At 36.9% G+C, this 20820-nt stretch overlaps 1 protein-coding gene across 3 annotated transcripts in view; it reads left to right on the forward strand.

The window, feature by feature from the left end:
* Positions 1-17909, forward strand: part of mtss1la (MTSS I-BAR domain containing 2a) — a 43638-nt gene extending 25729 nt beyond the window's left edge. The window contains exons 4-15 of one of the 3 annotated variants that reach the window (XM_087798132.1): positions 2116-2200; positions 2336-2427; positions 2498-2572; positions 4171-4328; positions 4412-4519; positions 7516-7613; positions 9232-9364; positions 10692-10766; positions 12546-12701; positions 13004-13180; positions 13293-13458; positions 16640-17909. In XM_087798132.1, coding sequence (XP_087654258.1) covers positions 2116-2200; positions 2336-2427; positions 2498-2572; positions 4171-4328; positions 4412-4519; positions 7516-7613; positions 9232-9364; positions 10692-10766; positions 12546-12701; positions 13004-13180; positions 13293-13458; positions 16640-17391 — 2075 coding nt within the window. In that variant the 3' untranslated portion in view covers positions 17392-17909. The remainder of the gene's footprint in view (positions 1-2115; positions 2201-2335; positions 2428-2497; positions 2573-4170; positions 4329-4411; positions 4520-7515; positions 7614-9231; positions 9365-10691; positions 10767-12545; positions 12702-13003; positions 13181-13292; positions 13459-16639) is intronic. The other 2 variants (XM_087798133.1, XM_087798134.1) reach the window with 2 other exon arrangements.
* Positions 17910-20820: the final 2911 nt, after the last annotated feature.

Genomic DNA, 20820 nt, shown 5'->3' on the forward strand with positions numbered 1-20820 from the left:
GAGTAAATGAGTTTCTAAATTAGTAGTACTTTTTTTTTAAATTACCTCAAAAAGTAAAAAAAAAGTAGTGTATCAAACTAGCGAACCCCAGTGGCCAGAATTGAAATTGCAGTTTGTTATCGGACTCCAATTCATCTCCGTCTTTGAATTTTCTTTGGCTGTTTGTTACTAAATCATGGTAATATAAGCAAAAATATAAATAATAAATACAGGTATATGGAAGAATATCTGAGTCATCGAAATAGTGAATGGTTAAATTGAGCATTATGAATATTGTCTGGTGGCTCCAACCTTTTTATATTTAATTTAAAAAATCCAATTATTTAAATTAGATATAAAACTCCATGCGTGAAAACATCTATTTATTTAGAACAACATTTTTTTAAATAAATTAATAAATAAAAAAACTAATAATTCAACCTTTTCAATACCAAATTCAATAATTTGTATAATTCCAAAAAATATAAAATTCTTAAAAACACCCAAAACATTAGAATAAAAATTAAACTTTAACATTTACAATGTTAAATGTAACTTAATAAACTGATGAAACTAATATACTTCCATACAGGTATTCATTCATTAAAAAAAAAGTTACCTAACTTTTCACATTCACCAAGAACGACAAACAAACACCATGATTCTTTGTTGTCCTATTGTATATATATAAGTAAAGATGGTTTGTACGTCATGTAACCGTTAGAAAGAAATCTGAACGATCCTGACAGAAAACATGATCAGTGTTATTAGATAAAACCTCAGCACATACGTGTGCACGGTGAGAGGTGAAAGAGCGTCAAGATTAGCCGCGTGTGGCCCAGATTACAGCCGGATCAGCTCGGCGACACATATTAACACGGGCCTGTGATCTAACGCCGAGTCAGTGGGTCGGCCTGGACTTTGCAGCTTTAGACCCCCTTTAATTACACTTGAGAGGAAAAGTACAAGCTGTTGTTGGCGCCGAGTGTCTCTAGTTCATGTCGAACTGTTTGAAGATATTGGATCTGTTGTTCTTTTTTAACTTCTGAATGAACTAACCATCTATCCATCCATCCATCCATCCATCTATCTATCCAAATAGATTGGTTTAAAGCAACAATATGTAACATTTTAAAATTATTTAAAGGTTTTCATATTCTCTGTACTATAGTTGCTGTTTTTTAAACAATAATTACTCGTGTAATAACTTTAAAAGTTATAAAAACTCCCGTCACTACTTAACTTTGTCTTGACGACACATCCATAGAGTTTTCAGTGTCACATGGCGACCAAAGTTTTTCCAGTACTGAAAAACTTTTTGACCAGCATGATAAAATGAGAAACTGATACAACAATTGCCTAAATCTCGTTTGTAAACAAATGTACACACATTAAAATGGAAACTAGTGTTTTTTTTTCAGTTGCAGTTACTCTACTCAGACACTAGGGGAACTAACCTTTAAAACGTATTCACAGAATCAGAATCAAAAAACTGTTATAGCCTGTGTAAACACACAACAGGTATTTGTTGTGGTGGCTTTACGGTATATAGAAATAAAATAAAACGAATAAAATAAATAGTTTATTAAAATACAAATATATGACCCTAAAATGGCATATAAATAATTAATAATGAATAAACATGTATAAATAAATAAGGGTCTGGTTAATCTAAAAAAAAGGAGATCAAATAATTAATTAAAGACAATATTAATCTTAAATTTGATCACCCATTAACCAAACGATATAGTGAGTAAGTAAGTAAGTAATTAATATGTATATAGAAATGATTTAATTCAATTATCATAAACAACCACTAAATGCTTTAAGAAAACGAAAAAATTTCGATGCAAAAATTTCAAACCAGTATAAAATTTACATTTCAAAATGTTGTATATTGTGCTATATTGTTACATTATTTTGGATTCAAACGTGACGAAACATGACATTTATGGACCGCTGAGACCTGACGCTCTAAAGTGCTCTTTGATTAAAGGTCCCTTGGAAAGACGAAAAAGTTCGGTGCGACGACCTATTTGAAAAACGAAAAGCCCGGATCAATAATTGACTTTGTGTCCTTGTTAAGAGTTTCCTCGCAGCTTCCCGGCGACCAACCGCTCTTCTTATCTTCTGCAGGTGCCACCAGAGACGTGGGCTCGGCGCTGACACGCATGTGCATGCGACACCGCAGCATCGAGACCAAATTACGCCACTTTACCAAGTAAGTGTTGCCTTTTCCTCCTCTCTTCCAATTTGACTTCCATCAGATGGATGTGTGTGTGTGGGACCGGCATCACCCTCTTCTCTCGCTCAGAGGAAGATGGTCATTTTTTCTTGTTTGGATCTGTGCGTGCAGCGTTCTCATGGAAGGACTGGTGACGCCGCTTCAAGACAAGATCGAGGAGTGGAAGAAGACCGCCAACCAGCTGGATAAAGACCATGCCAAAGGTGAAGGACTTGAAAACCTCTGTGCGTCTCGTGGGCGAGATCTGCAAATAACACTGAGTTTTCTTTGCAGAATACAAGCGATCACGTCAGGAAATAAAAAGGAAGTCGTTAGACACCATTAAACTTCAGAAAAAAGCAAGAAAAGGTGAGAATTGAAAGATTAAATTCATTTTAATCAATGTTTTGGCTTGACTTTTTTGTTTTCCGTCACCTGTTCACTTGCAGAAAACACTTTGTTGGGTTGAAACAAATACTTTAACAACCACGGATCATTTATTCTGATCACAACAGCGCCCCCTTTTGATCGTCTTCCAAACTGCATGCATAATTTTAAAATCATTATTTTCTAACAATGCTTGTTCTTCTTCTTCTTCTCTCTCTTTTTTTCGATCCTTGTCTGCACTTTTTTTTTTCCTTGATGTTCCCAAACCTGAATGTAGAGCTTCTAGGTATGTTTGCTGATCATAAACCATGTCATTTGAGTCATGCTCTCAATCTCTGTGTTTAAAAATCATGTTCATAGGATTCAATTTAAATATTAATGTTTGATTATTGGATTATTTAGAATATTTATTTTTGAATTAATCAAAATATTGAATGTTTGAAAGAAATCTTTAGGAAAATTAGATTATAAAAAAACAAAACAAATTAAACCTTCCCATACACAAATGTGTTGATTCAATTTTCATTAAAAACAAATAATTTCATTATACTTATTAATGCATCAAATTTTTGAAAAAAAGAAATGTTCACCTTGTGAAGATTTAAACAATCTCACAAAAGGTCTTATTTGCAAAACCCACATTAAGTCGCGTATTAAAATGAAACACAATAAGATTATTTCTTTAAAATGGTTATGAGACATGGATGTCTAACTGAAAGGCCACATTATTATATACTTATACTCATGTCAAATTGAAAGAAGCACAAAATTTAAAAAAAGACTAAACATTGTAAGTAAGAATTTTAAACGTGTTTAAAAAAATGCAAAGGTTGTTTTTCATGTTAATTCATTTAAAACACAGTTTGCTTTAAAGACTCAACACATTAATTATAAAAAAAGAAGCTTTATTTTGTGAAAAAAACCCTAAAAACTTTAACCCTTGTGTTATCTCTGGGCCAAGGCGACCCAAAGGCCCTAAAACAAATGTGTTTGAGGTATCCCTTGTGTTGTCCCTGGGTCAAGGTGAACGACCTCCCTGGCTTCCAAAATTACAAATGCAGTGGTAGAGGTATTTCACCTTGATCCAGAGGCAACGCAATGGATACCACAAACACATTTGTTTTGGGGCCTTTGGGTCACCTTGACCCTGAGTTAACACAAGGGTTAAAACAGATACTGGGATGTGATCCTTAATTACCGAAAAAGCCACTAAAATAATGTAACTCTTGTCAAATTAAAGAAGTAACAGAAAAACAAAGGAAACAATTAAAATGCTTTATTATAAATACACTGTGTTGAGAGCACTACTCTGCAGAGTCATGAACAGTTTGTCTTCAGTTTCATCTCATTTCCATTTGTTCCAGTCCTCAAAACTTCATCTAGTAACAATCATGAATCATCTCAATTGTTCTTTCATGTGTTTCCACTGACGTCCAGTTGTTTTTTCATCATCATCATCTCTTCAGCGCACGTTCGTCAGACGCATCATCCTTCAAACTCATCGCTCATGTTCCAGTTCTCTGTGTGCACTGATCAGTCTCCTCCTCTCTCTCATCCTTCCTTCACTCCTCTCTTCTAAGGTCGTGGAAACCTGCGCCCCCAGCTGGACAGTGCCATGCAGGACGTCAGCGACATGTACCTGCTGATGGAGGAGACGGAGAAGCAGGCGGTGCGCAGAGCTCTGCTGGAAGAGAGGGGGCGCTATTGCTCGTTCATCAACCTGCTGCAGCCTGTGGTGGTGAGCACTGCATCAAGAGGACGCTTTCCTCACTGAAGTCTGGTGATGACGAGAGGTTTTCTTAAACGTGTGTTTTGGAACAGAATGTGGAGATCGCCATGCTGGGGGAGATCACACACTTACAGGCCATTGTTGATGACCTCACGGTGCTGACAGAAGATCCTCACAAGCTGCCGCCTGCCAGTGAGCAGGTAATGTGTGGCTCTGTATAAACTTCATTTCCTGAAACACTCTGACAAATTTACAAACTTTGTAACAAAATGATAATTTCCTGAAACAAATTTACAAACTTTAAAACAAAATGACAATTTCCTGAAACTAATTTACAAACTTTGAAACAAAATGATTATTTCCTAAAACAAATTTACAAACTTTGTAACAAAATGATAATTTCCTGAAATAAATTTACAAAGTTTAAAACAAAATGATAATTTCCTGAAATAAATTTACAAACTTTAAAACAAAATGACAATTTCCTAAAACAAATTTACAAACTTCAGAACAAAATTACAATTTCCTGAAATAAATTTACAAACTTTGAAACAAAATGATAATTTCCAGAAACACATTTACAAACTTTGAAACAAAATGATAATTTCCTAAAACAAATTTACAAACTTTGTAACAAAATGATAATTTCCTGAAATAAATTTACAAAGTTTAAAACAAAATGATAATTTCCTGAAATAAATTTACAAACTTTAAAACAAAATGACAATTTCCTAAAACAAATTTACAAACTTCAGAACAAAATTACAATTTCCTGAAATAAATTTACAAACTTTGAAACAAAATGATAATTTCCAGAAACACATTTACAAACTTTGAAACAAAATGATAATTTCCTAAAACAAATTTACAAACTTTGAAACAAAATGATAATTTCCTGTAACAAATTTACTAATTTTGAAACAAAATGATAATTTCCTGAAACCCATTTACAATTTCCTCTAACAAATTTACAAACTTTGAAACAAAATGACAATTTCCTGAAACAAATGTGCAAACTCTGAAATAAAATCACAGTTTACTAAAACAAATGTACAAACTCTCAAACAAATGTACAAAATCATTAAACAAATTGACAAAGTCTTAAATAGATCAACAAAATTGACAAAGTACATTTACAATTTTAGGAAATTGTTAATATTTTTCAAGAAATTGTGAATTTATTTCGAGTTAGTACATTTGTTTTGCACTTCCAGGCCACCACATTAACTACCCATAATACTGAACTGCATTCTTACTTTCCTTTGCAAAAGTATACCATACTATTACCACTCATTTGCACTTAATCATGTAGCGCTTAGCTTCTATGCTGCACACAAACAAATCTACAATATTTTATCTAAAACACCATGAGCTAACTTGCTCTCTGCTATTGTGACAAAGCATGATAGACAACTACACTGTATAACTCAACACAGCACGAAATTAAACAGACAAATGAATGATGTTTGAGTGATATCTCAGATGTATTAGTCATTTTATTCTACAACTAAAGCAGATCACCTGATTTATGTCAATTATATGGATCTAGAATAGTTTAAACATTTTAAAATAATACTTTTTTTTTCTCTGATTATTGATAAAATGTTATATTTTGACTCATAACATGGTTTCAACATTAAAATGCATAGACAGTACATTTAGACCTACTTAGACATTTGCAATAACATTTTGTTCTGGGCTTTTATTATTTCCACTTTTTATGCCAATGAATAACATTTGTGGTTTTGAGTTAAAGAATGATTGCGTACAAGCCCCACAATCCAAACATAATTCTTGCTCCGTCTTTTCATCTCGCTCCCCCTCAGTGAACTCATTGCTGGAGCGACAAACTTCAGGTTTTTTACTCTGAATATACAGACCATCTTTAGAAACCTCTTGTTCACTTCAGCTTCCAGAGTTTCTGTAACTCTTGACTCATGTGTATAAGTATGCAGCAACCCCGGTTCGAATCCGGGTCACGGCACCAAGTTGTTAGGGTTTTTTTGTGTTCCGATGAACCGACCCCTCCCCAGCCTCGTACGTGGTGGTGGAATGAAGGACAGACACATGATGAGTTTAAGAAAAATGCTCGTTTAGTGAATTATGCAAAAGTCAGAGACAAACTTACGTGAACACGGGCGCTAGCAAGCAGAGAGATCTATCGCAGACGTCTTCGAATGCCAGAACGCAAAGATCAGACAAAATGGTGGATCTTTATAGTAGAATATTCAGGTTAACGCCTCTAGTCAAATGTGAATTTAGGATTTGTCAGTAGCTGTACACACTTGATTCTAAGATGGCCGGTCGCACGTGATCGTAGTGGAAACTTACTGAAGGTTTTTGTCTTCTCCAGAGAATCGGTTCCCAGCGACTTACTGGACTGTTGTGTCTTTCAGTGGGAGTTTTCAAACAGGTGTCCACAGATTTGCTGGGAGTCTGGGATTGTTTAATCTTTCTGTGTGTGAGGCTTTGTGACCTCGGCCTTGTGTTGCAGTCAGTGAATCCAATGCAAGAATAGGATTATTTAGTATGAATTAAATATGTAAGATTATCAGTTAATCAAGTGACTATTTGAAATGTGTGTTAAATCTAGATGATTGATTACAGTAAAGTTGTCATTTCCTTACACTGGTCTGTGTTAGGCCAGTTCTACTATGTACTCTTACCACAAATATATTAACTATATGATGAGTTATTGCGTTTTAAAAAAAACATTTCCAACAATAATAAAGGGCTCTTACTTAAAAAAGCCTGCTAAAATTACATTTTAATTTCCTTTAGAGGAAGGTAACTACCAATATAATTTACAAAAACGTACTATTCCTTATACTATTTTTCTCGATCGTAACAAAATGATAAATAGTAGGGAGTTGTTCAATATTTCTAAAGATCAATATCGTTGTCAAAGTAATCCCCTTAAAAGTAGTCCAGCCTCTCTTTGAATCCACGTATGTCGATCAATATTTAGTTTGTTTACTCCCTGATCTCCTCGCAGAAAGCAGACTGTTGAAAACTCATTTGTTTCTTCATTACCGTCGCAGCACAGCTTGATGAATCTGATGGGTTGTAATTAACTGAAATTCATGCAAATGTATTCCTTTTTTCTCTTGTTTTCCACGTCAACAAAATCAATGTTGTCAGTCTTTTTTTTTTTTTTTGGGTGTCGTGTTCTTACCGTGTGTTGCTGTTGCTGCAGGTGATCCGAGACCTGAAAGGCTCTGACTTCAGCTGGTCTTACCAGACTCCACCGTCTTCTCCCAGCAGCGCCAGCTCCAGGAAGAGCAGCATGTGCAGGTGATTGATCGACTTCATTGATTATAAACCATTATTTTGTCTGTGTTTTCACTTACATTTAAGTTGTTTCCTAAATAACAAACCGAGTTTCTCTTAATAGCCGTTTATAATAACTTTTTATTTTCTGTCACTACAATATGATGACACGACACATTTTATTGAAATAGTTTGACTACAAATTATTTTGAACTTTTATCAATTTACATTTTAAAAATGTACATTTTATTTATTTTATTTTAAAACTTCTGTTGTATTTTTCAGTGTTGATTTGAAGTCTTTCTGTATTATGTTCTTTTGTGTTTTGAAAGACTCCTTGTAAAAGAAAATGACAATAATTATTATTTATCTATGTTATATTTTAACTCGCTCAAAGTATAAACAAATAATTATCAGGCTCTCTATAAAATTATATACATTTATATATATATATATAATATTAACTTTCTTTGTTAATTACGACTATTCATATTCAATTTTAATATTTTGATAACTTACTTTGTGCTTAAAATTATTTTCTTTCAGTGACCGTAAAAAATATGTTAATTAAAATTCCAATACATAAGATGTAAATAATAGTTTCTGGCTCCCTCTAGTGTCAGAATAGTGCAACTGCAATAGTGCATTTGTTTTTAAAAACAAGAAAAAAGGCTTGTAAAACCTTTTTTTATTACTTCACAATAACCTTCTTTCTTCTCCTTAAATGTCATTTAAATCACGCTGCAAAACTGCAATATGAACCAAAGATTATTATTTTCCACTCCGACAATGATGTCACCACTCACACAACATTGCCAACAGACTGGCTGGTTGAAGCTGCTCTCTCCAACTTTTCTCAGCCGATTAACTGTCCTCCAAATGTTGGCCGAAGAGAAGCGTGATCTCTGATCGGAATCAAAAAGCGCCCAAACCAATGTTTGTTTGTTTGTTAAATTTGGCTTTTTCTCTGTCGACGAGTAAGAAACAGAAAGAAGGTTTGATATCATTTATAATACATCATTACTGCTCGTCTGTAACGACCATCTTGTATTGAAGCCTCGACTTTAGTAACCAGAAGGGATCAGTTTCTATACAAATCTAAATAATAGACCTAGACCTTCGAAACAGATTTATTATCGTCCTCAGCTTGTAAGCTCCCAAAGATTTGACTCTCTCTAGTTCTTTGAAGATAAAAGAAGAGAGAATAAGTTTGCTGTTACCAGACAGAAGCCAAGGCCTGGTTAGAAAATGAAATAAAAGAAGAAGAATAGTGTTTGATTCACGTTCAGAAATAATCATATTCAATGTACAAGTGCCGTGTAACTGTTCCCTTCAGGATTGTGTGTTGAACAAATGACATGAACAGGTTAAGCGACAAATATCTTGATACAAAGAACACGTGCATTAATATTCACTGAAACACAAATGTTACTATTTAAAGATCTGAGTGGAATAACAAGAATCGTAACCATTTCCCTCAACACCTCTTTCATGTTGTCAGCATTTTTGATCAACAATTAATTTGTGCTCTTGGCCCGGCCTACTTACCCGAAAAAACAAATTCCTTCACAAAATAAGAGATGAAACACGTGATTGATGAGAATGGATGGAGATTTATGTGCATATTTTGTGTGTGGACCAGCCTTCTTCAGATGCCCTCTGCTGGCGCTCACCGGCTCAGCAGCGTCTCCTCCCACGACTCAGGTTTCGTCTCCCAGGATGCCAACAACCACTCCAAGCCTCCGTCACCGATGCCCTCGGACATTACCAGCCAGGTACACTCTCGTGGATTTACCAAAGAAGAAGTAGAGGAGCGTCATGTGGCTCAGTTAATGCAGAAGTATATGGAAAGGTTACTGTACTTTAAAGCAAAATGTTAATAATCTGGTCTATTTTCATACACGAGGCGTCGTGCACCAGCTTTATGTGATAAAACCACGAAGCCTTGAGTAAAAATACTACGAAGCGTCGCGGAAAAATACTACGAAGCCTCGCGGAAAAATACTACGAAGCCTCACGGAATAATACTACGAAGCATCGCGGAATAATACTTTGAAACCTCACTAAATAATACTACAAAGCCTCATGGAATTATATTACAAAGCATTGCGGAATAATACTATGAAGCCTGGTGGAATAATACTATGAAAACCTCACTGGAATAATAAAGTAATACGAAGAAGCCTCGCGTTTTTACTATAGAGCGTCGCATGGAAATACTATAAAGCCTTACAGAGTAATACAACAAACCTTGTAGAGTAATACTATGGAACCTGGCATAATAAAACTACGAAGCCCTGCAAAGTAATATTACAGAGCCTTGCAGAGTAATACTATGGAGTCTTGCAAAGTAATACTACTGAGCCTTGATGAGTAATAATGCAAAGCCTTGTGGAGTAATACTACGAAACCTCATGGAGTACTACGTCTGAGCTTCTTGGGGATATACTATGGAGCCTCAAGAATAATACTTTGGAGTCTTGTGGTAAATACTACGGAGCCTTCTGGAGGTATTCTAAGGAGAATCACGGTGCAGCTTCGTAGCTTCAACATTTTTTCACAGATTTTTGAGCGCCATGTTCCAAAGAGTCATTTCGAGGTCAATAAGTACAACCAGAATTTATACATTTGAAGAAAAAAAGGATTCAAAGTGCGCCTTATAGTCAGAAAATATAGGGTTCATTTCTACTCTGGTTTGGGAACATCTTGTGGTGCAACTTGGCCAAAGAGATCAGAAAAAATGGATCTTTATTGAAGTCTGATGCTTACAGATGTGCAGAGTTCAGCATCATCTGCTGCAATGGAGCTGATAGGTTGCCGGAGTAGAATGCGTTCTAGTGCTAAAGTTATTCGTGCTCTCGAGGGTGCGAATAGATTCCAGTGGAGTGAACACGCATCATCAGCTCACCGTCTGATGCAACGCTCGTCTCTGAATACATGATCTCACCGGCTACTCTGAGAGGGAAATCTTTCCTCTTCCCCAAGAACTCATCAACACTTCAAGTATCACCTCTTCCTGCAGATCACTCATGTCACACCTCTTTCTTCATCTCCTAATCTGCTCCTCCCTTCCACTGTTTTGACTTCATCTTCCCTTCCCAGAAATCAACAAGCTCAGCCTCATCTGAGGCTTCAGAAACCTGCCAGTCTGTCAGCGAGTGCAACTCTCCCACAGCGGTTAGTACTGCATGCAGCTCTCCCACCCGCCCCGAAGATTTCCCACAACACACACACACACCGTTGGTGCGCAAACAACACATTAAACTCAGTCACTTGTTTAATTATCATCGATCAACATTTTACAATGAAATTCCTTTGCTGACATCCAGGATTTATAAGATTCCAAGTTCATCTCTGCACAAACTATCTACTGCTATATGAAGAATACAAACTTGAATTCTGCAAAAAAACAAAAAACAAAGTAAAACACATACAGATGCAGCAATGAGTTCACTGAGTGGGAGTGAGAGAAATGCTCCTACCACATCAAAGATCAAAGAAATAATAAAAGAGGAAATTTTGATAAAACAGAAATCCAATTTATATCGGAAAAAGAAACCAAAGCACTCCATTTTTTATTAATCTTTAACTGAAATTCCCGACTTTAAGGGGATTTAAAGATTCCCAGTAGACCATCCCTGTACAAACCATCTAATGCTGTACAAAAAATACAATACATTTTTTTTTCGTAGTTATTACGTCTGCACCTGTATGATTGTTACTATAAAAAACTGGAAAGCAGAAATAAATTCTAAAAGCTGAAAATCCAGGATTTATAAGATTCCAAGTTCATCTCTGCACAAACTATCTACTGCTATATGAAGAATACAAACTTGAATTCTGCAAAAAAAACAAAAAACAAAGTAAAACACATACAGATGCAGCAATGAGTTCACTGAGTGGGAGTGAGAGAAATGCTCCTACCACATCAAAGATCAAAGAAATAATAAAAGAGGAAATTTTGATAAAACAGAAATCCAATTTATATCGGAAAAAGAAACCAAAGCACTCAATTTTTTATTAATCTTTAACTGAAATTCCCGACTTTAAGGGGATTTAAAGATTCCCAGTAGACCATCCCTGTACAAACCATCTAATGCTGTACAAAAAATACAATACATTCTTTTTTTTTATCGTAGATATTACGTCTGCACCTGTATGATTGTTACTATAAAAAACTGGAAAGCAGAAAGAAATTCTAAAAGCTGAAAAACTTGCATCCATGAGTTTACTGAGAGGGTGTGAGAAAGCAGGACTAGCTACCACACTAGCTACAATTTCTTTTAATTTTAATCATCTAAATTTTTCCTTTTTCAAATAAAAACACATGATGAGAGATGCAGCGATGAGTTCACTGAGAGGGAGTGGAGAAAAAAAAATTGCATCTTAAAAAAATAATGTAAAATAATTAAAAGTTTACATGTATCCTAGCATAGCAATTGTTCAGGCCATTTAAAGATTTAATGTGTTCTCAAATTGAAAATAAATTTCAATTTAAGCAGTTTGACAATTTTTCCCAGTGATGTTGAATAAACACCAGATAATAAAAATGTTATTTATCAAGCAAAGATAACTCTATCGTAGAACATTTTATGCCAGTATTTTAAAACCATTATTAAGCTATAAAATAGACCCTGGAGACCGGAATAAAATCTTAAAATGATTAAAAAATGTACGAGACAAGGATTAATGCCTAGAAAACATTAGAAAAAGTTGCATCTAAAATATTTTCAAGTGTCTTCTTACATTCACGCTAAAAGCCACATCATCTTCCTGTTACTATTCTGTCTTAAATGGCCTGAACTTTTCATCCCGCACATGTCACGGAGTGTTGAGTCAGCGTTATCTATAGCTCCGAGGCCCGCCCGGCTGCTCTTGACAGCTGCGCTACCATCTGACGTCGGGCCCGTCCGTGGACCGACACTCTGACTCACACTTTATTCTGTCATTCCGCAGTTTGGCTCATGCTCATCCTTCGGCACCTTCCGCCCTGCTTTCTCTCACTCTGGCAACATCAGGCCTCTCTCTGTCATACTCCCCGCGTCACCCACATTTAACCACTCCCCCGGATCCAGCACCCCCTCACCCTCATCGAAGGGTCCTAATTGGAAGGTTTGTTTTCATTTGCATTTTTTCATTTTAATCGCTTCTTTTGCTTCGTTTTTTTTTTTTTAAGTCCAAAGTAGCTCAACCATAACCACGGTGCTGCGCCATAATTCTTCCTGTCTTTGTCTCACGGAGATTGTAAGCTCACCTGACCCCCCCCCGAACCCCCTCCACGCGCCCCATACTGGCATGTAACCAACTCACCAGCCAAGTTAGCAGCTCCTGCATTGTTAACAGGGCCATTCTGGAGCTGGCAAATGACAAAACTCACGCTGTCGGGAGTCTCATTGTAGCATCTGTCGCCGCAGGACTGGGCCAAAACAAGCCCCTGTGATCCGTCCTTGGCCGGCACTCTGCAGCGTAGGAGGGAATCTCTGGACAAGATGAGAGAGCTGGAACCACCACCCAGTGCTCTGGGATACTCAGGAATGCAACCTGATGACAGTCACAGGGCAAGATTCGGGCCGGGGACGCTGGTCGCCAAGGTAAAGGAGCTAGATTCAAAAACCTTGTCTGGATGATGATTAAATGTGAGGCGCATATGTAAACGTATTCATGACCCAGCCTCACCACGCTCGTGCTGTGTTTGTGCTCCAGCATGGCGAGCCTCTCTCTCCGGCGGCAAGCACTCTCGCCATGGTTCTGACCCGAGGCCTCAGCATGGAGCAGCAGAAGAGCAGCAGGGACTCACTGCAGTACTCCAGCGGCTACAGCACCCAGACGAACACCCCGTCCTGCTCCGAGGACACCATCCCGTCTCAAGGTAATACTCAACGCACAATTGTGTCGAACTTATTCTGAGCGGAAGAGCATTAACTGTTTAATTGTTAATAATCTGGAGGGCAATTAAAAAGGGTGTCAAACTATTTTTTTTCTACGATACTATATCAAAATTCGTCAGCGCTGTTTTAAAAAATATATTTTTTGCTTTCAAATCTTTTATTTTTCTTTACCAAAGCTATGTTCTGGTTGACCGTTCAATAAAGTGTATTAAAAAAAAGAAAATCGATTTTTAAATGTACAATTACATGCAAATATTAACTGTGTTTGTTCATTTTGGTGTAGCGATTAAACTTGCGAGGTGGAAGCTAAAGGAACAATAAAATCCAGGTGACGGCTGAGGACGAGAGGATACAGTCGACTCCAGCGGCTTCTAATATTGATTTTTCGACAAATTTAGTTTTTCAAATCTAATGAAAGCAGTTACGACTTTGTTGGCAGTACTACCAATCTATTCTGGTTACTACACTATCGCAATATATTGCATGTCTCTGTATCTTGACACACATCGCCAGATTCTTACTAATACACACCCTTAAAATGAATATTTTTAAACCAGGAGGCTTGACAGTATTACACCATCCTCCATTATTTCATGTTATTTAGTACTTTTAAAACAACCACAATATACATAATCCGTGAAACAGTGTACACTCAATTTTTTTTTTACCATTCAAGTACAAGTTTAGGTCTTTTAATCCCTCCATACACTCTTTATAAACCTTTCCAATACTGACGTTTAAAATTTTCCAAATTCACACACTTTATACACTCTCAAAAGGCTACATCATTTTAACAACGTTAAATTATGAATGATAACTCATCCTGTAAAATATTTAAATGGTGGGGATTACGTTTATGTTTCATTTTAAGTTCAGAATTTTATACAGGTCAGTGAAGGCGTCATGATTTGGAGGACGTCTTGGTTTCTGGGCTAAAAAGGAGAGAAGTCTGCGCAGCCTTGTCGTTTTCTTCTGAAAATTCCTAGCGTTGTTTCTTTACATACCAGAGTTCCTCGGAAAATCAAGAAACAGAACATAGCGCGTTAGATGTTCCCATGCCGACTCGTACAGAAGGATTTAGACATAGAATTTAAATGTTTTTAAATATAAACTGCTGTATACAAAATAAATAATAGATGAACTTCGATATGGCGAGGGACCACTTTACTCCTTTAATGTGTTTCAATTTAAAGTTGGGCACCTCCTCTCAAGAGACCCACAGAATTATGTTGTTTACATTCATGTTGTTTATTGATGGATTGATAAAATCATTGGCTGGAGTAAAAAACGCTGAATATTTTTCTCATGACCTGAAAAAATGTTTTTCTCTATTTTTGTTGACATACCGCAATGTTATCTAATAGCAAAACGGGTCATGTGATCAAGTGATGGGTGGGGTCAGCTGTTCCATTATGCTTCATCAACCCATCACTAACTTGAATAACTTTTGCACTTTATATGAATGAGTTTTACTCGTCCAGTGTTGAGAATACTAAACCGAATGCTCACAACCTTTCTTGATAATAATGAAGTAAACCCGAGAGATATTGACAAAGACACTTCCATCTGCGGCCCGTGAGACTCCCACGGCCCGAACATCTATCATCTGGAGTGTTGTGCTGAGCGCTTTGCCTTTCCTGCCAAGAAGGATATTAGCACCTATTTTAGGCTTTCAGGGCCAAAGTGTCTCAATCTAACATTACGTGAAAGGACAAGCAGATGAAATGGGTCTCCCCATAATGTGTGGCTTGTGTCTACCTTACAGAGTAATGGCCTGTTATCATTTTGCAACCTGTGTAGGACAACTTTCTCAATTTGAGCTTCCTTTTAAAACATGTTTCTTACTTGTAGATTTGATTCACGTTGAAACTAAAGTGGCCTAATTTTTTGAATCAACTATAAGTACCCATAAGGGTTTTTAATGACATGCTAATAGGCAACGAAATGTTGTAGTTTAGGGTTGTATTCTGAGAACAGGTAAGGTAAGGTAAAACTTTATTGATCCCTCAGAAGGTCTCCTTCGGGAAATTGTTTTTTCCAGTAGCCAGCATTTTTTCATAAACTATAAAAAATAATACATAAAAAATAAAATAAGAAAAGAACATAAGAGGAAGAACAAGATGACACAATCTAAGTCTAAAGATAAAGACAAAGAACATAGGTCAAAGAAAAACAACGAAGACAAAGGATACAAAGACTAACATAGAACAGAACATCCAGATACTCTCACTCCACTCCTGCCCCCGAACTCAGAATTGTACAATTTAATAGCCCGAGGGATGAATGAGTCCCTGAGTCTATTAGTGTTGCACCTGGGTAGGAGCATTCGTGCTTCATCTGCTTCTCTGCTCACTGATGACAGTGCTGAGAGGATGACTGTCATCATCCATGATGGACAGTAGTTTGTTCAAACAGTTTGTTGTTGTTTGTTGTTTGTTGAACAGTGGTATTGTCGGAGTTACGGTTAACATCCTGAATAAAGTGAAATCCAGGAAGTAGTGACCGTTTAATTTTTGCGTTATTAAAATACATGTTCAGGCCTCATAAACTCTCCTTGCACTATAAATAAACCAATAACATTTTTCACATATCCACACTGTTTCAACAGTTAAAACCTACATAATCTTACAAAATTAAATTATTGATAATTTCGACAAGTAGATAAAAATTTCAAATAAAGACACGTAAATTAACCCACCTTTCAACAACCCTCCTGGTAACAATGGCCTTCGACAGCGCACATAATGCTTTGCCGCCCAGCCAACCAATCACAGGGGTCCATCACTTTTGACATAGCAACATAAATGTAGAATTTAAATATAGTGCTGTAGAGACCAATCAGGTGTCACTAAACAGATCTGTGTATAGAGAGGCATCATGGGAGTTCACTGTTTTGTTGGCTTCATAAGTTATTAGCTCCTCCCACTTTGCAAAGTAACCCTGGTTCTCCCAATGGTTGTGTGGTTGTGTTGAAGATGTTTTAGATGTTCAAATAAATAATCTGTCTGTCAGTACAAAGTACAAGATCTTTAGTGAAACAATAGACGATGGACCTTGATATGGCGAGGGACCGGGGCATATTCTGAGTGACATAAATAGGTGGAAATATTGTCCAAAATATAACTGAAAAGGGTCTTTCAACTGTTTTCTCTCCTCCTCCAGGTTCTGACTACGAGTGCTACTCTCTCAACGGCGACACCGACAGTGACCCTCATGCAGATTTCGATAGGTCCTCCACCATCCCGCGCCACAGCAACATCGCCCAGAGCTACAGGCGAATGATCCAGACCAAGAGGCCGGCCAGCACCGCCGGCCTACCGGCGGGAAAGACCCACCAGACGAACGGCGCCGGAGGCGGCAGCCCCGGGCCGATCACTTCAGGGACCGCCACCATTCGCAGGACCCCGTCGTCTAAAACGGGAGTCAGGAGAACACCGTCAATCTCTGGCCCCATTCCCATCCGGCCTCCCATTGTTCCAGTCAAAACCCCAACGGTGCCAGACTCTCCTGGATACGGAAGCCCGTCCCAGTTCAGGCTGGGCAGCGATGAGTTTCTCTACGGCGACGACCCCTGTGCTAATGACTACATGACGGCCTCCCCGAAGAGAAAGAGCCTCCCCGACACAACATGGGGAGGGAGTGGACCCTACGCCCAGCAGGACCCCCATCAGAACGTGGAAGAGGACCCGCTGCTGGCTGCGAACCGCCACAGTTTGGTGGAGAAGATCGGAGAGCTGGCGGCGAGCGCTCACGCTCTGGGCGAAGGCCAGTTCCCCTTCCCAAGCTCAGATCCTCAAGATCATCTGTCCACGACCAGCCTGGATGGCGTGGATATGCTGGTGTCTATACGCCGGGGCGTGAAGCTCCGCCCAACTATGACTGACGACAGGTCGGGCCCCCGAATCCTTCGGTAGCTCTTGAAGGATTTTTTTTTTTAAATTACAAACTGAAGATTTGTAGGGAAATGGAAAAGCACTCATGTGATACACGAATGAAGGCACAAGCAGGATATAAAGGCCAGATGTGGATGTTAAGATTGATTCACGTCATGTATGTACAAAGTACTCTTTTTCTTTGAATTTTGTTTGTGAGCTTTGTGGCACCCCCACTTCCTGTCGTCTCCCCTCTGTAGTGATCCTCTGTAGGGGTCTGACGTTGTTGTTATTGCTCTTATAATTATTAATATTATTATTATATTGTGTATTTCTGAATGAATAATCCTCCCTTACGTGAAAGTGAGGGGCGAAGTTCTCCGTCAGTTTCTCTTTGCCGTGTTTTTCTTTCATCATTACTGTACATGTTACTGTGTTACCGTTTCGTTTGATAAGCACCTGGGAAAGTCATGTACCACAAGAAGCAATATGGCCGTGCTGTTGATGCTGTACTGTGCCGCCAACTATATTCTGCAATTAAACAAGCTTTGTACTGTTAATTGTCTCATATAATGGCTGGTTTAGCATTCGTTTTCAATTATAACACAATGTTTTACATTCCTAGAAGCTAACACAACTTCTCTTAACAACTTTATTCTTCTACTTTGACATATTTCTCCTCCTTTTTTTTGCAAAATTAACAAATACAGAAATATTATTTACTATGTATTAAGTTTTCAACCTATGACCGAACAAGAACAGAACTGATGGCACATCTTTACTTAGATTTCCCAGGGAAAAAAAGTGGAGCTTTAGCACAAATAATTTTTTAAATATATAAATAAAATAAATATATTTGGTGCTTTGAATTACATTCTAAAAGGGAACTTGAAATAATTACTGATTGTGTTGCACTTTTTCCTGTTTTGTAAAATACCTAAAATAACATTCATGATATATTTCAGATTCCGTTTGATTGATGTTTTATTCACATTTTTTTTTTTTTATATGAAAAGGTTTGACAGTGTCTATTTTATTTTTTATTTACACACTCACAAAATAGATGCCATGTGAATAAACCGGAATCTTGAAAATCGTTTTACTTCGCACACTCTGGGCGAGACATAATCCAGCTAGAGATTCATCATTTTCTATTTGTCATAAAATTAAAAATGTATTATTACATTAATTCACATTGTCTTTTCAACAACTGCTTTAGATTATTCACAGTATTTTCACTGAATTATTATAAAAAAAAAAATGTTGGTGTATTTCAAAAATATTAACTTGTATAATCTATTAATATTGTTTTTATTTTTATTTAGTAAAATATCAATTTCTGTTAATAAACAATCAATGAAATCCATTTTAAAGAAAAAAAAGTAAATGAAACCAAAAAAAAGAAGATGAAATCCTCTAAATATTTACTTAACTTTAAATATACATTTAAATCAAATAAAACAGGATTTAGAACAGTATCTCTCATTATTATTTAATTTAAAGATCTATTCATAAACGACAACTTAATTTAAAAATGAACTTCCAAACGCCACTTGTCACCCTGCAGTACTACAAATGTGCGGATGAGGTCACCAGCGGGCCTCTACTTTACTCATGGCGCCATAGAAGAAAAAAAAGGCTCTTCATGTTGGACTTTACGTTTGACGGTAAGTTTGACGGACGTCATGTGTTTTTACAACACAAAGCTATGTGTTGAGAGGCGCAGATGCCCAAGAACAGTCCGGTAAACCAACTTATTTATCACATACACACATTTAACTTGATTTTTATTCATGTATTTTAAAGCACGTCTTAGTTTCCCCAACAATAACAACAACAACAACAACACAGATTCATTGTTGATTTAGTGAATTCACATGATGTGTGTAAGAATTAAAATATATAAATATATTTGATGATTTATTTAAAAGGTAGGCTTGACAAAAATACCCTATCAGGTTAAGATCATTTTAAATGCATATACATTGAAAAAAAATACTGCTTGAACCTCATCTATCTGTTTTAGAATACTTTCTAATTCATATGCAGAGCATTGTCTGACCAAGGAAGCTCATTCTTGTCTATTGTTGGGAACAAATCACCTTTTTTTTTTTTTTTAAAGATTTATCTTAAGATGTCGTAGCTTAAGCTGTCTGTGTTTTATTTTCTTAGAATCCATTACCACAAAAACGTGTGTTTGTCAGACTTTTGGTAAATACTGAGTTATCTGAGCTTAAGTTCCAGAAAAAGATGTAGACCTTTAAAGACGGATGCAAAAATAAATTAAAAAAATGTTCTAGTCTACATGGATAAATGGTTATACTGATAATAAATTAATTACTGTGTACAGGTTTTATTAATTGTAAGTTGATTGAAAGTTTTGATTCTTTGTCAGCAACGACTCATCTTTATGAACGATTATTAAAAGATACGATTAGAATGACAATAGTACACAAGTGTTTGTTGTTACTTTTAGAGGTTTTAAAATGAAAAGCCTAAAATGAAATATAGTTCGGATTCACATGCCTGCCATAATCAGGCGCCTCGTGAATACTATCCGCATCCTGGAGTGATACTTCCGAGCCTCACAGAGTAATACTATCAAGCCTCCTGGAGTAATATTATCAAGCCCCTTGGAGTAATACTATCAGCCCTCCTGGAGTAATACTATCAAGCCCCTTAGAATAATACTATCAAGCCTCCTGGAGTAATACTATCAGCCCTCCTGGAGTAATACTATCAAGCCCCTTAGAATAATACTATCAAGCCTCCTGGAGTAATACTATCAGCCCTCCTGGAGTAATACTATCAAGCCCCTTAGAATATTACTACCAAGCCTCCAGGAGTTATACTATCAGCCCTCCTGGAGTAATACTATCAAGCCTCCTGGAGTAATAATATCAAGCCTCCTGGAGTAATAATATCAAGCCCCTTAGAGTAATACTATCAAGCCTCCTGGAGAAATACTATCAGCCCTCCTGGAGTAAAACTATCAAGTTTCCTGGAGTAATACTATCAAGCCTCCTGGGGTAATGCTATCAAGCCTCCTGGAGTAATACTATTGAGCCTCACAGTCTAATACTAGGGTGACATGCAGAGTAGTACTAAAGTGACTCACAGTGCAGAGACGGACCACTCTAGTGGCTTTATAGCGCAACTGCGATAGTAAGATAGTATTTCGGAGATCACAAATCTCCGTTGTGTTACCTGGTACATGACTGTTGGAAGCCATAGTTACACATGTAGGAAAATTATGAACGTTGACACCACTATTACATGCCTAATATATTACAGTTTTCGTCCCATGTCCCTTGTAAAAGTGGAAGTGGTCCCTGATTTCTCTATGACCTTTTACAGCAGTCTAGTCCTTTAATTGATGTTAGTGGAGTAGACTGCAAGGAAGTATGCCAATATTTGTCGCGTAAAGTTCATCAAGCAGTAAAAATTACATGCTTAAAGATCACTATTACA

The sequence above is a fragment of the Callionymus lyra genome, chromosome 8, assembly GCF_982586985.1.
Source record: "Callionymus lyra chromosome 8, fCalLyr1.hap1.1, whole genome shotgun sequence".
In the NCBI taxonomy this organism is placed as follows: domain Eukaryota; kingdom Metazoa; phylum Chordata; class Actinopteri; order Syngnathiformes; family Callionymidae; genus Callionymus; species Callionymus lyra.